General features: G+C 43.1%; 1 protein-coding gene across 3 annotated transcripts in view; it reads left to right on the top strand.

Moving 5' to 3' along the window:
- Window positions 1-25298, top strand: part of TMCO4 (transmembrane and coiled-coil domains 4) — a 41245-nt gene that overhangs the window by 12104 nt on the left and 3843 nt on the right. For all 3 annotated transcript variants that reach the window (XM_055706285.1, XM_027812278.2, XM_055706284.1), the window contains exons 6-13: window positions 2727-2824; window positions 3503-3646; window positions 4167-4286; window positions 6303-6467; window positions 7019-7155; window positions 8664-8748; window positions 12527-12644; window positions 15603-15720. In XM_055706285.1, coding sequence (XP_055562260.1) covers window positions 2727-2824; window positions 3503-3646; window positions 4167-4286; window positions 6303-6467; window positions 7019-7155; window positions 8664-8748; window positions 12527-12644; window positions 15603-15720 — 985 coding nt within the window. The remainder of the gene's footprint in view (window positions 1-2726; window positions 2825-3502; window positions 3647-4166; window positions 4287-6302; window positions 6468-7018; window positions 7156-8663; window positions 8749-12526; window positions 12645-15602; window positions 15721-25298) is intronic.

Below are 25298 nucleotides of genomic sequence, written 5' to 3'. Positions count from 1 at the left end.
TCAAAGATCATGGACTGCTAAACAGCACAAAATCTGGCATGCAGGAGCAAGGGTTGGTATTAGTGGGGGCTGTTGCTGTGCTTTGTGGAAGCAAACTCAGGAGTGAGCCTTTAGAGCAGAGAGCACCAATGCCGAGGGTGGGGTGTCACTTGCAAAGATGATGCTCCAGTACTTAATTCTGCATCAGTTGGACTGTGGCTCCTATAGCACAACCCCAAAAGATAGCAGTGTGTCTGGTAATGGCAAGAGTAGCTGGAGAATTACGCTGCATGCTTACAAGCATGGCTTGCAAACATTGCAGCTAGCCTGGTGGCTTTTGTGCATATCTGGTGTGGTGAAAGCCATGGATTTCAATCTTGTTCTTTGGCCAAGTTGCAGCCATGGAAGTAAATACGTATTAGATAAAGGAAAAAAGAAATTCTTTATAGTGAGAGTAGTCCAAGACTGCAGTGCGAACACATTTGTTACTGCAGTGCTAAAACAAGGCTGATATTTGTGGGGAATCGATGACCCTTTGTTTTAAAGTTAGGAGTCAATGGGGAAAGGAAGCAGAATATAAACCTGTCACCGCTTTGACCTCACAGACATTTGGGGGCAGGGAATACATTAACATTTGTTTAGGATGCTTCCAGCTTTGACCATCCACCAAGAGGTTTTGGAACAGTAACAACCAAACAGGGTTCTGGCAGCTGCCTCATAGGTGCTTTTTACTGGTCTTTGTTAACAGGAGGTTTTGCTCCTGCCTTTGCTGCTGGGGATGTGTTGGACAGTGGCCCAGAACCTGCGAGGTTAAATGTACGGTCATCTATAGAACAATGCTTCAAACACTTAAATCCGTATTACTAGCACCAAATGTGTTCTGACTTGCAGGTGTGGATCTCTCTTTTGTACACAGTTCTGTAGGAAACTGGAAAACATGATACCAGTTGTTCACTAACTTGTACTCCTGCCACTTTTCATCATTGGAAAATGTCCTGAAATTCCACCTATAAAATCTCTCTGAATATAATTTGTGGTTCAGGCAAGGAGCTGCACGTCAAAGATCACTGAGGGTAGAGAAGTACCAGAAGAGGCAGTTAATTACCATAGTGGATAAAAAGCAGTCTAGTAATCGAGCGATAATTGTAATGCAGAAGCTATTAGGAAAGCAACTGTCAAAAGCAGTTGCTAGCAGCTACGGAAGGAAAGCAATGACAGGTAAAACTTCTCATGACAGTTGTTTTACTTACTGCATCTTCAGGCAGGATTTAGCTGCAAACGATCTTTCTACCCACATAACTCAAATTGCTCATTATCGCAACTGAAGCCAGTTTAGCCATATTTCAGCTCCCTCAATGTCATTTGCAGCCCGAGACAACAGCATGTTGACTGTAAAAGCTGATGAACCACTATGTAGAACAGAAATTGCTGGATATTGCCAGCTGAGGTATTAACAGTCAGACTGCAGCACTTGTTTAAAGAACTCCAGCAGCAATTGTTTCCAAAGCCAGGCATTCAGACTGGGGACTACATGCACCAGCTAGGGCACATCCAAATACTGCGTTGACCATGGGGTTGTAGAAAGTGGACTTGGTTATATAGAAAGTGCTGACAAGGTAGCCGTTGCAGGCTGCACTGCTGTTCTCTGTGGACAGTTACGTCTGCAGCTGCCAAATGTAATACACCATGTTTTTTCGGAGGATCTCTGTGGAGACAAAGTCTCCGTGCCATGCAAGTCAGTGGGAGCTCTGCCATTGACTTCAGTGACGTGGGGATTTCACCCACTGTGCTTCATTCTCCTCCTGCTGTGTTTTACAAAGCTGCATATTGTTTGGGACTCGTCTAAAATTGTCTTTATCAAAATTACAGTGTGCTTAGGGGGTTCCAGGAAGGATTAGGCAATTATCTGGATAATGAAAATCCACAATTAAGCTAGGATTAAGAGGAAAATATCCAAGTTTGGAAGCAAGATAAATTCTCATGTTTCAAGGCCCAGATTAACTGCTGCATAAGCAGGCTAGAAGGAACCTTCCTCTGTAAACAACTTACTCCAGTATCCTCTGTTTCTCACACTTTCCTCTGAAGTGGGAAGTATTTCTTCTAAGAGAGAAACCAAAGACAGTGGAGACAAGCCAAAAGTAGTGGCTAATAAGAGGTTCCTTTTAGGTGTAGTTACCTGTTTCTGATAAGCTTGTTAAAATGTAGCTTAAATGTACACAGACAAATGAACTAATGACTGTGTTTAATACCTATTATATTATATTGTGATGTGCAATTAGAAAGTGGCTCAATGTAAACACTGTGGCTGGAAAATAGTTTAATTCCATCTCTTTGTTAGCACAAATTGCCCCTATTCCCTTTTGTTTCAAAAACTTTTCCCTGTTTCCACTTGTGGAAACCACAGCTTGCTTGTGGTTTTTTAAGACACAAAGGCAGTATATAGTTATTGAAATGCTTTTGACTTTTTGTTTCTTCTTTTTTACAAGCTTCAGCCCCATTAGGAAGGGGTTTCCAAGTAAGTAACATCTGTTGGCTTTTGTCAGCAATTAAATTGTTTCAATTTAAATCTGTGGGTTTATGTCCATGCTCGTAAATCTGTGTGTGTTGTCACAGTCAACACCTGCATGTTACTTGTTACTGTTCCCGGTAGGGAAATTACACTGAGGAGAATAAAAGCAGATTCTGATGTAGCACTGTTATCTGTCAGGCTTCTCCATCAGTTTTTGTGCTTTTAATTCCCCCCACAGAACTGCAGAGGTATCAAGAAAAAAGAAGGAAAGAAGAAAAAAGCTGAAGAGATACCTGCTGATCGGTTTGGCAACTGTTGGGGGTGGAACAGTGATAGGTGAGGCTTGCCCTAGGCATTTTGGAGACTTGCTTCTGAATTGCATGTACAGCACTAGCCATCATACCTTTTAGCCCAAGCTCTAATTTTAAAAGAGTTCACTACTTTTCTTTGCCAGGCTGAAGGTAGTATGTCACTTAAGATACCGAAAAACCACCTCAAACAAAAAAAACAAAACCACCAACACCAAAAGAAACCAAATCCAAGAAAAGTATTTTCAGCCACACAAAAATAAACCTGAAAGAATTAGCTGGAAAAGTTATTCAGTTTAGCTTCAGTGGCTGGGGGACTTATTAAACTGAGGCTGTTATCCTTAAAAAATGTTTTCTCCTTTTTGCTCTTGTGTTGTTAGAAGATCAGATATTCCAGCTCTCAGTTCAAGATAATGTGAGACCAGATCAATGTTTCCTAAGCAAATAGGGCATAGCTCACCCCAGCATACCACACTTGCTTCCTTTGACTTCTAAATTATTCTTCATTTGTACTGAAGTCAGTCAAGGAATCTGTGCAGAGATTCAGGACCTGGGGAGGGTCTCAGAAAGCCCCTTCAACGGTGATCAAAAAAGACCATAATTTGTACTCTTAGTTGCATTAGCAGTACGCACACAGCACAGGGAAATGACTGACTGTGTTTTGTCAGTGGTACCAGTTTGGTGATATTGCTTGTTGCATCTTCAGGCTTGACAGGGGGTCTTGCTGCCCCGCTGGTTGCTGCAGGAGCTGCTACTATCATCGGAAGTGCTGGAGCAGCTGCTTTAGGTTCAACTGCTGGAATTGCTGTCATGGCATCCCTTTTTGGAGCGGCTGGAGCTGGCCTTACTGGTAAGAGAGCAACGACACATTTCTCAGCTACTGAGGCACAGGATCATGTCTGCAAATGCAGAGCTAATGACTTAACTAAGCTCTGCAGAGCAGGGGAAGCAATACGAGGTGTAATCTTAGGACTGTGACATTTTTATTTCAATGCTGATTAAGATACTGCATAGCCCCTGATGCCCAAGTAGGAGAAGAATATTCAGTATGTGGCTAATGAAGGAAATGAAAGCTTGCTGCTTTGGATTAGAAAGATGCTGCCATGGAGAGCAGCAGCTGTTACAGCTGATGTCTGGTCTGCAGCAAAACAAGCCTTCTGCTGGGATTTCCTTAGATCGCACAAGCTCAGAAGGATCATGTTGGCGCCTTACCAAGCTCTAAGTAATGCATGGACTGGCTGAGGGGTTCAGAAAGGAAAAAAAAAACCCTATTCCAATTACCCGAGTAATTTCTTATGAACTTCTACTGTTATCAGTCTGTCCTGGCTTTGTGATTTCTAAGACCCATGTTTCTGCCTTGCTGTGTGTAGGATACAAGATGAAGAAGCGTGTGGGAGCCATAGAAGAGTTTGAATTCCTCCCACTTACTGAAGGAAAGCAGCTTCATATCACCATAGCAATTACTGGATGGCTGTGCACTGGCAGATATGGTAAGAACAAGAGGAGGAGACTGAGAGAAGCCTGGCGAGCAGTGTCTGTGTTCCACTCCAAGGCAGTGCGCTCTCATAGCACACATAGCACACACAGCTCTTCCCCACACTTGCGTGGCCTGATAAGTAAAACAGATCAACTCTCAACATAAAGACTTTGAAACCCAACCTGCAATCCCAATCAAAGCAAAGGAGAGAGGGCAGTGAATTGGTAGTGATAGTAGGCTTGGTAGTAGTCATAGCAGGATTGTTTCTCTTAATAAATGCTTTCTGGTTTTGCTAGGAAAGGTCTGTTTGGGGTGGATGATTTCCAGCACTAGTACAAAGTGTCTCACCTATCTCTCTTATTTTTATCCTCCAGCAATTAACAGAAAATAGCATCTTTTTTCTTTCTTGGTATCTGCCAGCTAATGAGGTTTATTGGCAAGAAAGTTCTGTCAAGTAAATCCTGTTAAGCACAGCACTCAGGAGGTGAACATACAGGCAGCCACCTTGAAAGGTCTGTAGTGTTTTATTTTCCACGTAGCTTGTCATATAAAATATGTCAACTGTCTGCTGATGTGTTCAGCAACCTGACTGAACAGCTGCCAATTTATTCTGAAGCATCATAATTAACAGTGGATATTATTAAGGATGTCTCTGTCCTGTTATTTTTGCTCTGCAGCACTGCGCCTTGGCTTTTCTCATTGTCTCTCTGCCAGGGGTCCAAATCCTTGGGGTTGGAGGGCTCCTAGGCACTGTTACAAAGACAAGTGTGTCCCTTCAGGAACCTTTTTGTGTCTGCTTGCCCTTAAAAGGGAGTTACAAATGACACACATTCTTCTTCCATAACTAGCAATCTGCTATAATGTTTAAAAAAGCAGAACTAGAATGGTCATCTGTTTTCCTCCTTACCGCTGCGTGTGTCTATTTACACACTTGCCTGACTCCTTAAAACAAAGCGACTAGCGACAGGATTTTTATGGAATTTGCCAGCTTGCGATTTTTGAGCTCCCGGTAGCTGCCTATCTGCACGTTCACAGATTGGACAGTACATTGCGGTGCAATCGGGCATGGGGCTCTCTCATGGCACTTTGGTCAGCAGCTGCCCCAACCTGCCCACATCGTTCGGGGAAGGAACAGTGTGGGAAGGGGTTTAGTTAATTAAGGTGAAAACTGCTTTGCCATTCACAGTTTATCTACCATTAATAGCATTGCCAGGCCCCTCCTGGCCACTTAATACAAACTCCACTACAAGGAGGAGAGAGAGTATGGCTTAAAAATTGTTCTTTTAGCCAAAAATTAGACTCGCACAGTGGAAATTATCCATTATCTCTCAAGCATCCAGGCACTGCTTTTGAGTAGCACCTGGAGGGAAAAAAAATTTAAACTGAAGTGGCTAACAAGGCTAGATGACAAAGTAAAAATAATTGCAGCCTGGATCTGCAAATGCAGATTCCTTGCTTTCAGACAGGGCCATTACTGCAATCCTTGCCCACCTAACTGAAGTGCCAGAAAGGTGTTTTATGATAGATTTTGACAAGATCTTATATATTTTCCATGCTTCTGGTCCCACTGAACTCAGTCCATGCAGCCATTCAGCACTTCATCTTCCTCAGGACAGGCCTTCCTTTGATCTATATGACAAGATGGAGCTGCAGGACTTGGCCAGATGCCTGATGATAGGAGGAATGTCCTTCATACCTGACATAATTAGTGTTAATGTCCATCTGTCTTGGCAGTTTCTGAGTCAACTGAATGGGTCATTAAGTCTGAGCCTGTCCACACTGAAGACTCTTTGCCAGGGCAGCTAAAGCTGTACCGTTATTTGCAAAGCCCAAATTTATTGTAAGGCATTGGAAATGCAGAGTCTAAATCTCACAGTATTTTTAAATATGATTCTTGATCATCACAGTATATCACTATATTCCAGTGTCCTGCAGGTTCACTTCTGATTCTCTATTGGGCTCGTCTTGCCAGGAGTCAGCCATTGTTGTTTTCTCTGAACTTGAATTCCATCTTTGCAACCTTTCTCAGGGAGCTTCACAGCACCATGGAGCAGCATGTTGCAGTCAAGTGAGCAGTATTGTCTGGCCTGGGAATCCAAGTACTTGATGGAGCTTGGCAACGCCTTAGATACCCTGCTGAATGGTTTTGTGAACATGATGGCTCAAGAAGCCCTAAAATTCACCGTCTTGTCAGGTAAGAACCTAAACGGTATCCGTTCGGCTTGAGTGGGTCTTGTGCAGTTTCACTGCTGGTGTCTGTTTAAAGGAGCTTTTCTAAACAGAGAAGATTTCTGAGAATGCATGTCCCTTGGACCACCCTGCAGAAGTGGCCTGAGAACCTTCTCTGCCACACCTGTAATTCAGATTTGCTTTCCTGGATTGCTGTGCCTCTGTGTCATTGACTTGTTTGTTTAAAATGACAGCTGGAAACACCTTCCTTCACGTGTGACTGTGTTTATTTCTCTATGTTATTACACTGTGGTTTACTGCTTTACATAAACCTTTCAAACACGCAGGTTACATTCATGCATGATGTCTGTTTGCCTCTGTATCAGAACATCAGATTCTTTCTTATCTTTTGTCTAGCAAAACATTTCTCAGATCAGCTCTTGAGAAAGAAGAACTGGAAATGACAAAAGGTCCTAGGCTTAGCATTTAACTTCAGTGAACCGTCTTGCTTTTGATGTTTCCTAAGAGCAGCCCAGATTTGTGACTATGCCGTGCTGTTTGTTTTGTGTGTTGCAGGTATTGTGACAGCCTTGACTTGGCCAGCTTCACTCTTGACTGTTGCCAGTGTCATTGACAACCCCTGGGGAGTGTGTCTCCATCGGTCTGCTGAAGTAGGCAAACACCTAGCACATATCCTGCTCAGTCGACAGCAGGTAATTGGCTAGAAATTATCCAGAATAATGGCTGGAAGGGATTTGGCCCATGGAGATTTAAGTTTTATAGTCATGCTAGTAAATTATCAAGTGGTATCCTTCCAAGGAGACAAAAATTAATAATAAATAGAAAAATGAAAGAATGCTACATGAAGGTGACCAGCATGTATCTTGTTCACTGGGGAAAAACAGGAAGTCCCAAGTGAATCAGAGAAATCCTGCTAAGACCCATTCCATTTAACCTAAAGCTTTTCTAAATGAAGCAGAAGAGATCCAGGTCACAAATGACAGATGGTGTGACCACGTCACAAAACAGCCAGGCCAACTCACCTAGTGGAAATCTGAGAACAGAAAGTAAAGACAGATTTAGATAAAGATAACGGAGAAGAGAATACAGAGAGTTAGAAATATTCACTGGTAATTAAGAGGTATTAGCAAAACAGCATAAGAGAAGACCGTGCAGCAGTAGATGCACCATGAGCCATGTTTTTGCCTCCAGAGAAGCAGAATGGGCTGGTACCTGAAAGAAGTGGCAGAAATTATTGACCTTCCCTGGGAAAGCTTGCAAAAGATGTTCTGCCCCGCAAAAGGCTGCCATTATTTGCTGGGCTATCACTGGCATGGAGAGAGACTGGTTTTTGCTGGCCACATGTTCGTCTCAAAGGCACACTAGTCCTGCATCTATTATAGAGGAGCCCTATGGGAGCCACAGCCCCAGAGGTGCATGTCATAACAATATGAACAGCAGAGTAAAACCAAACTTGATTTCTCATAAAAATATAAACCCAGGAAAGGCAATTCTTTTATATAAGCCCTTTGTTTTGCTTGGGGGCATTTGTTACTGTCTTAAGCATTTGCTATTGTGAAAACACACATTCCAACATGCTGGAGCATCTAAAACTAGTTAGCGTATGCCTAAGGAGTCCATTGCACACCTGCTCGCTGGTTAATACAAAGACCAGTTTTCATTGTTGTGGAGATTAGGCTCTCTTTGATCTTACAGAAAATCTTATTAGGCTATTCAAAGTAAAAGCTTACTCCACATCATTTTTTGTAACAGCTACACAGTGCTGCTGTTGTTCAGTTTTAAATCTAGAAGTGGTCAATATTTTTGTAGGACAGCTTCTTCTGTTTATTGAAACATTTCTAAGAAAATTTTGCTCCTTGAATTAGGCTTTCATTTGGAAATTTCAAAACAATGACAGGGTCTGTTTTGTTTCTGTTTGAAACGTCAGCTTTGTTGTAACTTCCGATTATTTAATTCTTTCCACTGATTTTCTGAATATCAAAAAATACAAAATACTCAGATATGGAGAATTCTCAGTGTTGAGCTGTGCGTAACTTTGAGGAGACACAACCCCTTTGAAGTCAATCAAATCACTCAAATGTTTGAAAGATCATGCACAAGCATAAGCACTTTGTGGATCAGGGTCTCGGGGATCCTGCGGCCAGTCTCTCTAGGCCTAGAACAGTATTTAACGGCATTTTCTCCTTTCCTTCTTTCTTAGGGCAAGCGACCTGTTACACTGATTGGTTTCAGTCTAGGTGCAAGAGTCATTTACTTCTGCTTGCAAGAAATGGCTCAAGAAAAAGGTAAAAATCACCTTCTAACTTTTTCCTCCTTTATTTTCCTTACTGCTGGTAGAGGAGTTTTTCTTCCAAGAGGAAGAGTTCTTCTGGAACAGAGCTTGGGTCTTTTAGGATAGGACAAAAACCTAAAAAAATGCTTTTGAAATGCATTTGGAGCCAAATTCTACTGTCATTTCCACCAGTTCAGTGGATTAAATCCACTGCCTTCACTTGAGGTTCTCTAGTGTGTCAGTTTGGTCTCCAGCCTGTAAACAACAACTTGACATTTTGTGACATTCGACTGCTAGATCAGTCTGTGGGCTGCCCACGCGCCACTGTGATCTTGGCAGAGGATGCTTTGCCTTTATTGGAAGCTCTCTGTAACTATTGTATCTGATTCCCTGAGTCCTCCCTTCCATTTAAGTCACTGAAATGCCACTGTCATCTGCTATTTTCATGGTAATTTTCCCCCAAAGTCAAGTATAAAACCATCTGTCAATTTATTACCCATTGTGGTTCTGTTTATTAATAGATTCTATTTTTAATTTAGAAAAAGAATAAAATCATGATGATCAGTTGATGTAAATTGCATCTTGGAGTTGAGTCAGTAGTGAGTGTGTTCGTGCAGCCTGCCTTCCCCCCTGCATAGCAATTTAATTCATTAACCATTTAGCCTCACAAAGAGTCACTAATAAATAAGGAGTTTTATAAAGGAAAATGTTCAATGAAGTCCAATAAGGTGGGAATAGAGTCAAGTGAGGACGAAGGAGGTCAGCATTTTTTCTGTCAGCAGCTGCGTACCAGAGCTTCACTTCTGGTTTAAGATGGAAGTCCTCAAATACAGGAATTTTGTTCTCAAAGTAAATCTAATCAAATCCAGAATGATCCTAATGTAGTTATACTGAAGCCAGAACCCAGATTCTAAGCTGGCCCTAGATCTACTCTTTTTATATCCTGAGCATGCCAGGGGCTGAGATATTTTCAGGGTTTTATTTAATGGTCTGCAGTCTTTCACTGGAATAACATGGGACCACAGCTAAGTAATATGTGAAAGGAAACCATTAGGGGTCTTCAAGGTTGGCTGCTATTCTAAAGAAATCTAAGTATCATAATTATGTATCGTAGCAGCTCCCCACTGTACACTAATTTTTCAGTTCCTTAATTGAATTATGAAAGCTGAGCTGTTTGTGAAATGAAAAGCAGCATGTTTAGTGCAGATTGCCAAGGCGTTCACATGCACATTCCAGTGCAAGCCACAGAAGGAATGGAGCTGGGACCTGGGACATCTGAGACTGATTTGGGTTTGGACTTGGATGTCTCACACAAAAGAAATACAAGGCCTAGTCATGCAGGCCTTTTGTATCCAGATGGCAGTGGCATTTCTGAGGACAAATAAATAATCATGATTATCCAGTGAAACACTATGGCAGAAACTCAAATTCTGTTAAAAAAACCCCACTCTTCTGCAAAGCAATTAAATAACCTTTGGGATACTTCATCAGAAATGAGTTTGGAAGCAAGAGCTTAGTAGGTTTCCAGAAAATGACATTATAGCAGAAGATGTAGTAATGACCCATCAGAGACAAGTTATTGCATGGGAAGATCATTGGTCTGATTTCTTCATCACAATTCCCATGCATTTTTGTAAATAAAAAGTGTAAACTAATGAAAACTGATAATGGCTGTTACCACCAGAGCCTGAACCTTGAAACCAAACTGCGCACCACAGGAGTGAGGTATCATACAGTATGTATTTGTCTGATACTGATCGCAGTGTCCTACAGAACTGCTTATGTGACCAGTATCGCCACTGGGTTATCATCTCTGCTGTGGTTAAGTATCAGGAACGCGGCTGCCAGACTGTGGCGTGAAACCCTGTCCCAGTGCTGCATCTGCACAATGCCCAGAGAAAGCTAAATTCCACCCCTGTTCTCTTTTCAGTGAGGACTAACGTGATGAGATGCTTTCCTCTTTGCCCAGTGAGCTGTACCCTAAAGGCACAGCAAAGCACGGCTCCCAAGGACTGGTGGTGACCTCCGGGTCAGTTTGTATCTTCCGCAACTTTTCTGGACAAATCATCTTACTAGTTTTTCATTTTTGGCCATCAGTAATTCCTTCCCCCCCCCCCCCCCCCCCCCTCCTTTTCCTGCTTGTGCAGACTTTATTGTTCTTCATCATACAAAAAAACTAGCAAACTGCGAAATACATTTATCTAGAGTGTCAGCAAGTATGTCCGTGATCTGTTCTCAGGTTTCTGTCTCCCTCTGTCAACATTAAAAGAAAAAGAGTATTTTTCAGCCAAGGCTAAACATTTTTGTTCTGAGCAAGAAATAACCTGCACAAAGGACCGGAGAAACAAAAGCTTCCAATACCTTGCCCAAATGTTCAGGATCCTGATGAATTAGCTGTTTGTTTATTCAGTTGGCTCACACTGTGGCCATGGAATTTAGTACCTTGATTGGAACGAGCTCCCCATTTGCAAGGCTCTGGGTTTCGTTTTCATTGCCCATGATTATGGGAACAGGACTTTATTGCTCACAGATTACACTAACAAAACTGAATTGCTCTTTGCTGTTCTCAATTGGCGCAAAATTTGCTTTGCAATAAGAAATAATACCACCAGAGCTCTTTTGGGTTGTTGTCAGGTGCTGGAATTTACACTGCAGAGAAAGATGCAGGCACTGCACCCAGCTCCAAGTCGTTTACTGCTATCAGGGAAAGGAAACCAATTGATTTACATTTTAAAAATCTAGCCAGGCAGTGCCTCTCCGTCAAGACTTAATGTGGTATGCAGTCATTCTCACTTTCACTTCCCCGTAAACTTCAGCATATTATTTTATGAACTGCAAATGCCAGCCTGAGCATGGTTTAGCTCACATCTTGCAAACTCTGGTCTCCCACAGGTGGGGAGTATGGGAGTGCTATGCCCATGAGTCTCCCAGGACGTATGCTGCTGTGAATTTCATTTAACTGCTGTGGCATCAGGTGCTTGATCTCTCTTTACAAAGAGGATTTATGAACAGATATTAATATATCATTTAGAAGTTTAGGAAAATAGCAGAGCTGCCCAATATTTCTCATTCAGTCATTAATTCTACAGAAATTCCCCACCTGCAGCGGTCTGATAAGAGGGGGAGATTTATTATGCTTAAAAGTCAACATTCCTTTTCCGTACATCATGCCCTGGGCATTCAGGTTGAAGTACCCTTCAAGAAAATCAAACCAGTTTGACAGATTATCACTTTGTGTTGGCAAATGCCTTATTGCTAGTTCCCAATCAATATTAAGAACTTGGGAGGTTTCTGTTGCATATACAGGTCATGTTTTTCATGAACTCAGCTCTAAGGACTGGTTGCAGGCAGAATTTATCATGCTTAATATATGACATTTGCTCACTATATGGAATGTCAGTCCCTTTTGCCTTTTTCAAAGCGTAATAGTTCAGCTCTGTGCTAAGCCAGGTCAATAGGTCTGTGGAAAGAACCTTCCCCAGGTTTGCTGCTTGAACTGCACCTTTCTGGACAGAGGCCAGGCCACTACTCCCTCTTGCCATCAGCCTGGTTCCTTTCACTGTCTCAGGTTCTTTAATTTTCACATTTACTGGCTCCAGCTGGAACTGCAGGCACTTACCATTTATGCAAAATTATATTTAAGATCCTCCCTTCCGTTGTTTCTATCTTTAAAATTTAAACCACAGAAATGATGATTTTTCTATAGTGCACGTGTGAACATACCCCTTCTTCATGTACATGTTTTCTGATCCGTCTTCTAAATCTGAGCTGTTCTGCTTTCATCTTAATAGACTCTCAAGGGATCATTGAAGATGTGGTCTTACTGGGAGCTCCAGTGGAAGGAGAAGCCAAGTATTGGAAAGCAATCACAAAAGTGGTGTCGGGCAGGATCATAAACGGTTATTGCAGGTCTGTATGAGCTCAGTCCCCTGCTTCATTATCCTACTGTCACATTGAAAAGATACTGTACATTTTAAACATTTTGTAAGTGGATAATTTTTCAGCTGGTGAGTACATTGATTCAGCAGTGTCGTAGTCTCTTCCGTCCGGAGGTCTGTTGCCTGCATTAATTGGAGATGACAGTCTTCAGGAGACACTTGAAGGCTGTTCTGCTTTTACACTGGAGCCTGAGGTGCGCAGTGTGTAGGTTCTGTTCATACAATCGCAGTGTTGTATTGCTCTGGCAGCTTAAAGCTGGGTCAGTTTGGTTTTGTGCATCATTTGACATATTCTAAGGCCCCTTTAAATCTCAGCTTTATGTAAAGGACTATAAATACGGCTGTTAAGTTCACTGACAGTTAAAGAATGTGAATTCAAACCTATAAAAGCTTTGAGACACAGTTCACTAGGGGCTGCTTATAGGGAACAAGATGTAAAAATTGCAATGGAAGGGAAGGAGCTGAAGCAAATTGAAGATTTTTTACATCTAGAGTCAGTTTCTGGTCAAGATAGTCCATGTGAACAAAGGAGGTATAGCTGGAATAGCTGTAGCAATTAACTAAGGATGTGAAAGAATAGAAAGGTTACCTTGAAACCAAGTATCAGCCTTTTAAAACTGTGCAGACAACTGCTAGGCAGAGTTGTGAGAGCTACTGGGCGAAAAGAGGGAGATTCAGAGGCACAAAACAACTGAAGCAATTTTATAAAAGCTATTAAGAATTCAAGTGACAGTTTCAAATCTAATGACTGTGTATTGGAAGATAATTGTGACAAGAACATTGCTTACCAGCACAATTAGAAGATGCGAAATTCAAATGAAGGGATGAAGCAAGGAAGACTAAGAGCATGGGCAAATAAATTGAGAAATAACCAGGCAAAGATTAGCAAAGAACATGTAAATGCCAGTCAAGACAGCTTAGAAAGCCATGAGCCCTCAGGTCAAGGACAGTTGGAAATGCTGTTGGTACTTTACATATACAAATACAGAAGTATGCCTACATACAGACATATAAGATGAGGAAGTATTGTGTTCATGTGCATCTTAACACAGTATATTAATTTACAAAGAAGAATTAAATAAAAGAATTAAAAGCATTCAAGATTAAACCAACAAATTATTAATCACATCTGGCAGTTAGGCTGAAAATTGCTGCTTTTGTCCTTTTTGGATCACAGGAGGTTTTATGGATGCCAGATGTGCACACCAGTTTCAGTATTTCTTCACTTGACATAAGGAAAAAGCAATTGCTACCTCCTTGGGAGTGCTTCTGTGTTCCTCCAAGAAGCCATAAATGACAGCAATTGTTGCATATAACTGAATCTGCCCTGGCAAATATCGTTCCTCCCTGTGTTATACAAAAATCAATTTCACTGTAAAAAGCTCAGTGTATTCATTTCCTATAATGAAAAAACAAACAAAACAAAAACAAACAACAAAAACTTGTTATAGTTTCTAAGCCTGCATGTACTGTTGGAATAAAATAGTATGTGTGTTTGTACCTCTGTGTGTGCAGTAATTTGGTTAGTCTCTGCTTTGGCAAGCCCATGTCTTGAATGTTGAATGAAAAATGACACAGAAATTGTAGCTCGTTGCTCACAAATAGGAAGAAGCAGGTGAGGAGACTGTCAGGAAATATTCCACTATGCAGGTTCTCTGCTTTGCCCTCAGATGCTGAATTTGAGGGTTATGCAGTTAGCACGAGGGACAGCTAGAGGAGGTAACTGAGAGACAGGGAGAATTTATGTGGGGATATTAGATGTGAGAGAAGGATTATACAAACGTTTTGTGGTGAGACCTCACCTGATTCTGATTTCTCTGGTCTCGTGCTTATACAAATTGTGGCCTCGTTCTGTCATTTGAGGAGTAACTCTATTTAGGTCAGATGAATTACATTGAATAGAATTCCTGCAAGATCAGATTTGGGCCTAATTTGTTGAGCTTCAGCCCACTGCAGCTTGTCTCCTTTGGCTTTGAAGTCTGAAAGGATATGGAGAGTGAAAGCCAGCTGTCAGAGCTGTCCCATCCGATTTCACAGCAGGGTTACAAATTCCTAGTGGGAAACCTTAACGAAATTAGTTAGACTCACTCAGCTTTTGAAAGAACCCATGCCTGAGTAGTGTGGATGTGTTGCAAAGACTTTGCAGAGCTCTGCATAGACTTAAGAATTCTAGGATAGACCATTTTGGAATGGACAGGAGCAGCCAGAAACAGCCACCTGTGCAGATGCACTTCACCTTCTGCCATCACAGAGTACAAGTACCACTCACATCCAACTTAAATTTACTCTGCAGAGTGTAGTGGTGTTCAGGTGCCCAGATTTTATGCTGTTGCTCAGTGCAGAAGAGGTTATGTATTTCCAAAGGACGCATCACCTTCTCTCATCATGCTATAGTCTGCCCTGAAGCTGTCACAGTGACTTATGGCAATACTTTACAGTGGGAACAAACTCTTCCTAGTTCTGTCATTGAACCCAGGTATTTATAGAGTACCTATAAATCAGGAGCAATCCAAGGAGCTTCACAGTCGATATTTATGTCAGCAACATTGGTATTGCAGGCCTCATCACGTTTACAACTGTCTACAGGCTGGAGAACTTCTGCCTATTAGTACATTAAAAAGATTAAATATGTGAATGTATTGCAATCTCTAAGCAAATACAGGAATAAACAGAAGGGGTCAGATTTTTAAACATGCGGCATGTAATAAGACTACACCCGTGAACGAGGATTAAATTCAGATTTACACAGATACCTTGCCCTGAATGCGGCAACTGCTGCGATTCCTACATCAGACAAAGCTGCAGAGGTCTCAGTCCAGACATCGCTGTCCTTCCCTGCCCTTCTACCCTCCTCGTGGTCTGAGCAGACACATATTGCACGGGTTTGGCAACAGGATTTATTCACACTCTTCTTCTGCTCTGCTCCTAGGGGCGACTGGCTGCTGGGATTTGTATACAGAACCTCTTCTGTCCAGATCAACGTTGCAGGCCTCCAGCCAGTCGACTTGGATGACAGGAGGATGGTAAACATGGACCTTTCGTCTGTAGTAAGTAGCGCTTCTTATATCATCAGTTTTTGTCAGCTGCCCTTTGCTTGCAGCACTGTAACCTCACACTCATCGATTAGGAGATGACAAGATACTGCGGAGAGCACCTCTGTGTACATGGTCCCTCTTTCCTTTCTTTGAGATAACTCTTATCTCAGACTTCACTATAGATTTTGTTGGCCCAGACAGCACTCAGTATTGAGCAAAATAATGAGAATTTTTCCTCTCTTGCTGGATATCTTTGGGGTTTTTTTGTTCTGAAATATCTCATACTGGAGACAGACAATGCCATTATTCTCTTGCTGTCTTGCAAGCCCCCAATCAGTGGGTAGGTAGGATCAGCAGCTGAGAAACATGGAGCTCAAACACCCAACTGTGGAACAGGTGCAACCTGCAATCTGGTCTTGGTGGAGTCTTCAGCGCTGTTCAGGTTCATCCAGGGTCAAGTTTGTAGGCCTTGTACCTTGGTCCCCTGGGCTGCATTGATGCCGTGGTGCAGGAACCAGTCTGTAATTACAGAAGCTCTGTGATACTGCCGGCTGGTTTGCCAGGTCCTGGCCTGGGCTGCCGCCTTTTTGGAGTGGAGGTCTCGCGCAAGCAGGAAGCGATTCACCTGGTTGTCTCTAGGTATTTAGTTTCCTCAAAGCTATCTGGTGTCATTAATGATAAGCCACTATATCATAGGTCTAGCCATATTCAACCCAATTACCTTAAGCAAACTAATGATCTTACTGCCTTATCTTTACTCATGAGCGAGCTCTTCCACAAAAAATTATGCAAATTTAGCGTGTGTATTAATTTTCACAGTAATCTTGGACATGCAATTTTGTTTCTATGTATCTTAGATGTTTTAATTCATTTTTCACTCTCTGCAAACTGGACTGAAGAGGCTCAGCACAAAGCTGAGGATACTTCCATGGGCATTGTTCCTGCCACGACTCCTCCCAAATGTCCCCACAAGCTGGTAGCGATTGTCAACGTTGCTCTGCAGCCAAAGGCACTTTTAAGCGCTTTCAGATATTTTTGAGCACCAGCCCACTGAGCCTATAAATATGCAACTGTTACCAGCTCATTTCATTCATTATAACTGAGCTATGTACAGCCCCTGCCAGAAAACACAGGACTTAATGCTGTACAGATAAAACAGACTTTGCAGAACAAAATACAGGCTTCCCAGAAAGCAGTGGTATAGTAGAGGCTTTTAAGCATGGTCCAGTACTGTAGCTGTTCTCGTATCTTTGCATCTTACTGGGTTGTCGTGGACAGCATTTCCACATGCTCTTACATCTATTTTTTCACCATCCTCAGATGGTCGCCTGCGAGCAGCGGCATCTGTTGCTGGCGTGAAAAGCAAAATGGCCAAAGATGTTAAGCAGCGGTGGCATTAGGGTGACTTTTCCTGACAGTTCAGTCTGTTTTATTCTCCTCTTCTTGACTTCTCTTCAGAGACCCTCTTTCTGTTGACCTTCTGCTTCCTGCACTCTGAAACCCCCTGGAGTCCTGCAGACTTTATCCTGCCTGGCCCACAACAGCCTCTCCGCTTTTCCCCCAGAGGAGCAGTATTTACATTTCAGCTAAATGAATAATGCTTGCAGAGCTGCTATCTGCTAATCTCCTATTGTTGTACATCTGTATCCATGCTGCACGATGCCAACAGACAAATCCCAGTGCTGTTCTCATTTCAGAAAGAGCTGACACTTTCACTTGCTTAATCTTACTGCAAAGCATTGGGGGGAATAAAGAGCAACCCCCACAGGGGGAAAGACTATATTAAGTAGATGTCATTCTCTTGATCCATTTTCCAGACCATGGAGCTTTATGAAAAGAAATACACTGCATTCTTGTGAACATTTTACAAGTAAAAGGAGCAAGAACAGGGAAGGAAATATTCAGGGGCAATATTTTTTAAAGTGGCAAGAAAGCCAAGATGGATTTTGCTGCAAACATAGTGCAGTAGCATAACAGAAATACAGAGAGAGATATTTTCTATAATAGGGACCAGCTCCATCCCTGCAGATGCCCTTGCTGGAGGTCACCGTGAGTCTCCTGCCAGGAATAAGAAAGGACAAGCTGTGATAGAAGAATAAAGCATAGCTGATGCAATGGTGTTCAGCATGAAAATATTGTGCAAGCAGGCAGCCTCAGCATTTTAGGCATCTCCCAGTCCATCCATAGTGAAAACTGGACTGGAACCAAAGAGCTGGGTTGTCTTTGCTGTGGTAGCACCAGAATCCTCAAATGAGTGGAGGACTAAGAGACCTCGGTATAAGCAGGAATTCACCTTCAAGGCATTTATTGCATGTCTCTCTTAATTAGTATGTTTTTTATCTGACTGTCAGTAAAACTGAGAGAAAAATGTCCTCCCACTCAGCAAATGCAGTTATAAAAGCCTTCCTAATGGTTACAATGGCACTGATTTATTCAGTAGATTTATTTGACAGCGCCTGTTACAGAGACCGAGGAAGTAACTGAGCTGTAGTGTATTAGATTGATTGCTGTTTGTTCAAATGGGATATTGTAGATTACATTTTGCATTAACATTTGAATATTGCAGAACTGCTCAGAGTCAGAACATAGGCAGAGCATTTTCATGGAGGCTCACAAGTCAGGAATGGGTACTTAAGTTTCTCTGGGCGGTTTTACCACAGCAGAAACCAGGGATGAACTTGCAAGCTTAAGGGCAGTAGGAATGTGTGGCTGGAAGTCTAGTAGAGAGCATGGGTGGATCATGACAATTATTGCAGCAGTCAGTACTGTTCTCTTGTTAGTCCAATATGAAAACAGTCTTAAACAGCTTTAGACTACGATTAAGTTTTGCATTGACTTTAAGACTCCTTCCTTTCCTGTGCTTTCGATGGCAGCTGAATTCTCCTTTTCCTATTGTGGATGGCAGCTGCCTACCTGCTGCCAGTGCTCACAAATCCCTGTAAAGGCAACACGTGGCAACACCAACTGAGAGTAAACACCTGGCGTGCCAGAGCCGTGCTCTGTACAGCCCACAGACTAAAGATACACTTTTCAATCTCTAGAGCAGTGATTGCAATGGTACGGAGAATGCTGATACATTTCACAGCCATATTCTTCTCCTGCGGCATCTCTGCACAGTGGAAGGCAAAACAGCAGAGTTTCTTTTTAGAACAATCCGTATCACACAGCAGCACACTGTTGCTTTATCCCTCTGAGATACCTCAGAAGCTTTTTACCTCTTCTTTTCTTTGCTGCTCTAAGTGAGCAATGGGAAAGCCCTCTTTATGACAATGATTACAAACCAACCATAAAATCGTGTAAGTTGGAAAAGACCTTCAAGATCATCAAGTCCAACCATTAACCTGGCACTGCCAAGCCCACCACTAAACCATGTCACTAAGCACCACATCTCCACGTCTTTTAAATACCTCCAGGGATGGGGACTCCACCACTTCCCTGGGAAGCCTGTTCCAGTGCTTGACCACCCTTCTGGTGAAGAAATATTTCCTAATATCCAACCTAAACCTCCCCATGCGCAACTTTTCCTGAGTTCCAGCCAAAGCTCTCTGTTCAGCCAGGCTGGTCTTCCCCACCAGCTCATCTTTCGGCACGTGGGGACAGCCTGCTCCTGTACCTTCAGGATTTCCTTCTTGAAGGATGTCCAGCCCCCCTGAACCCCCTGGACCCTCAGGGCTGCCCCGCAAGGGACTCTAGCAACCAGGCTCCTAAACAGGCCAAAGCCTGCCCTCCAGAAGTCCGAGGTGGCAGTTCTGCTGACCACCCTCCTTACTTCAATGAAAATTTAAAACTCATTATTTCATGATCGCTGTGCCCCAGATGGCCTCCAACCATCACATCACCCACCAGCCCCTCTCTGTTCGCAAACAACAGGTCCAGAGGGCACCTTCCCCAGTGGGCTCCCTCACCAGGAAGGTCCCTCCCGCATGCTCCAGGAACCTCCTGGACTGTGTCCTCCCTGCTGGACTGTATTTCCATCAGACTCCTGGTAAGTCAAAGTGCCCCACGAGAACAAGAGCTAGCGGTCGTGAGACTTCTCCCAGCTGCTTACAGAGCATTTCATCTGCATCTTCACCCTGGTCGGGTGGTCTATAATAGACTCCCACCAAGGTATCTGCATCGTCAGCCTTCCCCCCGATTCTTGCCCAGAAGCACTCGACCCTATCGACACCATCGTTAAGCTCTAGACTAACTCAGGAATAACTGATTTTTCTTTCCAAAAGCTGTCTTAGAGGAGGGGCCTGGTATTCCCATTATGAGGGAAGGCAAACAAATCCAAGGCAGTCTGGCCTTCAGCCAAGCAGGTACCCAGCATACATGAATACCGTAAGCAGATGAAAAGTCTGAATTTTGTGAAATCCAACTGATTTGGCACTTTTGTGACTTGGGCTTTTTTCCCCTAAATGCATCAAACTGTGTTTTGTTCCCCTGCATTCCCAAGACTTGCAGGAAAGAATTAATTGTCGTTACGAAATGCGGATTAATTAAGAACCCTGGGAAGTTCAAAAGGCAAAAGGTTGCCTATGTCTCATTACACCTTTGTTTCATTTGTTTCAAATGAGCAGTGCCACCTCCCATGGTGACAGGCATTAACAGGATCAGAAAAGCAAGAGCTAGGAGCAGAACTTGGCTTCAGGCAGCGGCTCGAAGGGGCCCAGAGAGCCTTCTCTCAGATCTGGGGAGATCTCTGCAAGCCTTTTGGGAAACAAGTCTACGTGTCTGCTTGGCTCTGAGGTCACAGGGATGATTTCTTCCTCTTCACATGTCCCTACAACCCTGGAGTCATCAGTGGCTTAGTTTTCTGTGATCCTTCTTGCTGTTGATTTGGGAATTCCAAGAATCACACATTGAATACATATTAAATAAATGTTTCCCTTTGGGATGCAAGCAGAGGGTGCTGGCAATATCAGTATGTTAGAACAGAGGAAGAAACTGGAAAACCTTTTCCATAAAGTGCGTGCAAATGGACCCATTAGTAACTTGCAGTTTGTTTTTGCTTTGTGGCAGAAAAAAACCTCAAAAGCCCATGTCCCTCCTTGCTTCAACACAGATGTATTGCTTCACCTTGGTGTACGCTTTTGGGAGGCTGGGGGTATTTAGCTGCTTCTGAGAGCAGAGAGAACCGTTTTATAGTACTCCCTGAGCCTTTACTCCATAAGGCTGGTGCCAAAATTCACATACGTGCTGCCACTCCGAAGCAGTGTGGTGCCAGAACAGCATGGCCTTCCTGCAGATTTATAGAAGTAATTTTCCCATTTCCTCCATTGTGCGTGGAACATGTGGGTATCGTTTCATGGTGGACTTCCACAACATCTGTTTGAGCGTGTACAGTGTTCAGAGACCCCAACTACCCTGGGCAAAGCTGAATGGCTGGGACTGCACCCCTCGCCTTCAGAAAAGCTGAGATTAAGTGCCACATTGTAGAAAGATCCACAAGTAGTTTACATTTACATCTAATAAGTTCAACAAACGAAATTTGCTATTCCACTTGAGTAACCAGCAATGTTTTCATACCATGACATCTTTCTCCCATGGAGCCTAAGAATTTACATCACTTTTCACCTTTTATAGAGCTTCTTTTACATTGCATATATATCAGAGCACCTTGCATTTGGAAACAGGACTGCTCTTGCAAAGCCAGATGTTGCAGACTCATTCTTGACAGGTTTGCGGTGAACACATTTGTAGCTGTTGACTTTGCAAGCAGCTCACCTGATCACACAGACCCTAGTCCAGCAAAACAGCCAGGAAAAGCAGTGGGAATTTTCCCTAAGTAGTGTTAATTACATTTGGTTCTGCAAGGGTGGCTACACAAAGCACGGTAAGGTGAATTAAGGATAGAGAATTCAGCTTTCTATCTCCTGTCTTATGCTGGAACACAATCGCTAATTCTGTATAATTTTTGTGTTCAGTTTTGAACTTTGTTCCTAACCTCTTCAGCTAACATGGAAAGAAAATTCAGCTGCAACATCCAATTAAAAGTGTTAATCAAGGGGAAGACTGACTTAGCTGACACATTGTGTACGTGAGGTTTTTCTCCTGCAGCACACTTTCAGCTAACGTGTTTGAGATCTCGCAATTACAACAGCACATATTATTGATGTTAGCTGCCTGTAGCTGAAAACACCATGAGGCTTACCGCTGCCTGCCGCCCCAGCGACACTAGGGTGAGGTCAGGGCTTAAACTGGCTGCAGTCCCAGTGTGATGGTTCTGTAGGAGATCACATTGCTAAGGAGAGGTGTTGCACTGCTCCATAGCTTTGGAAATTTCCCAAATGCCCAAGACTTCTTGCCCAGACAGATTATTACCATCAACTCATAAGGGGTGAATAAGGTGAGAGCAGGTCATTGTCCCCAGAGACAGCAGGAATTCCCTTAGCTAACCAAAACCAATCTTGTTTTGTGGACTTCAGCTGAGAAGTTGGTTTGAAAGCCACGAAGATGGTAACATTTCAGCTGCCAAATCTTGTGTATTCCTGGAGCAAGATGGGGAGAGGGAGGGTGATCAGTCCCTTTTGGTGTTACAGAGGAGTCATCCTCCACTGCAGGCAGGTCCTGTTATATCATCCTGACTATGGAGACTGAATCTCATCTCAGTGTTTTCATCTGGACTCTTGAAAAATTCTCCATAATCCTGGCTTGATCGGTATAGCAGATATTTTGGATCACTAGTGGACTGCTGTAGTTTATAACATCAGATACCTGGGTCCCCTAAGCTACTTCTAGGAACACTCCAGTTCAATACCTCAATCCAGTCTTCGTTTTGGGAGATCTCTTTTCTTCTGAGGCCAAGAGATGATGTTCAGATTACTCCCCAGTGATAATTATATGCACAGTTGATGCTGGGCCTTTGAAAACATTCTTTATAGCATCTAATGTAAATAATTTGCACTTGGATTAGCACTGAAAAATAAGTATTTGATTATAGCCACCTTAAAAGTGAGTGGCATGTTTTGCAACTTTGATATAGCTGGAAAGACTCTCGAGTGTTCAGACACCAACCCGATAGCTAGAGAAAAGAACCAATTCCACTTCTGGTAGTTGTCAGAGCATCAGCAAAATAAAACCAGTCACCAGCAGCTGTGCAAACGGTTGAAAAATTCATGGCTCAGTGTGCGGAGCGTGTTACCTGTGAGCAGAAGGCCACCTGTGAAGGTACCTTTCCCTTGAAACTCTTTCAAGGGCTGTCTTATTGATCCAGAATTTATGAAGCTCCTTCTTCCTAACTTTATCCTGCCCGTCATCGCTGACATACAGCTGCTCTCCATCTCGCCCCCTTAGGGCTTCAGGCTTCCCAAACTGATTTCCTCCATTTACTTCCTCTGTTTTCTTGTTGTATTCTGTGTTTCACTCCTCTCCATCAGTCCTCTTGGAATTGGTCAAGGTAAATCGAGAGTAAAGCTGGCAGAGTTTTTCAGCAGTGGACAAATCCAGCAAAAGAAAGTGTTCACTCAGAATTTTCAACACTGACATGTTCCCACAAAAAAACCCAAACATATCAAAGTTTGATGGGAAAAGTCCTTGGAAAAAGTTACTGCATTGGCGTGAAGCTGCCTGAGTGCTGTCTGAGGGTAACATCCCTCAGTTATTGTCCCGGAGGTGAGAATGACTTGATCAATAAGTTGTGGCTGAAAGATGATTGCATGTAAAAATTACAGTCTTGCTCAAGACATGTTGCTGTAATTGAAGGAGAACTTTTACCGGTCAAGTTAATTGTTAAATGAGGAGAAAAATAAGAATCGAGCGACTTAGTCTACTCACAAAACTGTAATTGTGCGAAGGACTGATTTAGAAGCAAAGCCTATTAGCTACAGCTGAATCATGCTCCAATCTTTATTCCGTCAGTTTTTCAGAGCAGAAATAGAAACATTAAAGAGGAATAATGCAAATGACATTGACAGTATTTTCAAAATAAATTCAGCTCTATAGAGTTTTCCTCAAATATGTTTTTATTAGCTTCTCCTCTGCTGGAAGCGAGAATTGCTAATGCTCAGGATATACCTATAGTGCAACACAGATGCCAGATTCACACTTTTTAATAAATCCATTTAAATGACAGCTTCTGAATCAGTGGATGTGTTCACTGCCCTCACTTTTGAAAACATTGTTTCCTAAGAACCCAAACAGAAGAATTTTATTTCTATTTTAGCTTAATTCAGCCACAGCCTCTTTCCAGGTTTGTTTCATGTTCTTCTCGTTCTCGCTATGGGAATCTGCTCTGCCACTGGCTTTTGGCAGGTCCAGCCATATTCCCCAGCTTGGGCAGCGTAAGATCTTTGCCAGAAGCTCTCAGAAAACTGTGGAAAATAGATAGGACATTTTCCACCAGGCTGAATGCCCTCTATCATGCTGGATATACCCAGCACTCTGAATTAAGGCTTACGCTGACACATGGGAATAACTCTGAGCAGAGGAGCCTGCCAGCTTGGCAGGGATGACTGCATTTTGAGTGATAACCTGGCATAGCTTGAGAGTCCTATAATCAATCAGGCTTTGCCACCATCTGGAAGAGGACGGCTGCATGGCTTTGGAGGCAGTACCCAGAACTGAGGATTTTTTTGGAAAGGAAGAGTGGCATGCGAGTTTCTTCCCTTCTGTACCAATGCCACGCCAGAACTGGCTGTCAGTTTATTTCAGCGCGCAGGGTTGCGCTCCGGTTCTCTTCCTGAAAGACAAATTCACTGCCACTGTTGGAAACGGAGAGGAAACCCAAGAGTTGAACGGGCAATTGCAAGAGTTGCTGAGCTGGCTTTATTGAGATATGCCACCCGGAGGCAGTTTGCATTTCATTATGTGTGTACACAAAGTGTCTGGCACCATAGTGGGAAGAAAGCACTGCTGAAAAGTGAGGTGTGATGATTAGCTGAGCTTCAGAAACTGCAGCTCACTCTGTTAACTCTTTTCATCCAACACAAAATACCATTTTCTATTAAAACAGACAGTATTTGCCAAAAGGGAATCCTGAAACTGCAGTGGCCTCCAAGATAGTCTTTACTGCTCCTGCTGAAATAACAAAGCCCTGGAGAGATGTTTTAACTTGAGGGTATCTTCTTCCTGCACAATAAAGTTGCTTTTTGGATGTAATGGGCTCAAAACAAGTCAAAGAGGTGAAATTCTGAGCCATATTAATGACCTGCGCTCCTGTGACTTGCAGAGGGTACCTGTGCGTGCTCCACTCGTGCTGCATGCCTCCTGTGCTCCTCAGGGATCCTCTGCAAATCCCTAGGATGTTTGGTCAAGGAGAGCAGGAGGAAGGCACAGCCCAGCTGCTCTGTCCTGTATCTGTCCCTGCAGGTGGCAGAGGCCAAGGGAACCCAGCTGAGCTCTGGCAAACTACGCAGCCCTGCAAAGCAAAGCGCTCCGCACGCTGTGCCAGGCTTTGGAGCCGGTGTGCACTCCTTGCCTTGGCTGCTTGGGATCGGCGGCGGAGCTCTTTTTGTAGGAAGCTGGACAGGATCTTACAACAGTTGGCTCTGGAGTAAGCAAAGACTTCTTCTGCCATATTGAGCAGAGTCCAAAAGAGCTGGATAGATCCTGCGTTGCTGCTCTATCCGTTCTCTTGCAACGCTGGGGAAAACCAACTGCAAAGGCAA

The sequence above is a fragment of the Falco cherrug genome, chromosome 3 (genome assembly GCF_023634085.1).
Source record: "Falco cherrug isolate bFalChe1 chromosome 3, bFalChe1.pri, whole genome shotgun sequence".
Taxonomy (NCBI): domain Eukaryota; kingdom Metazoa; phylum Chordata; class Aves; order Falconiformes; family Falconidae; genus Falco; species Falco cherrug.
The sequence above is the reverse complement of the archived record's forward strand: the minus strand, read 5'-3'. Positions and strand labels throughout refer to the sequence as shown.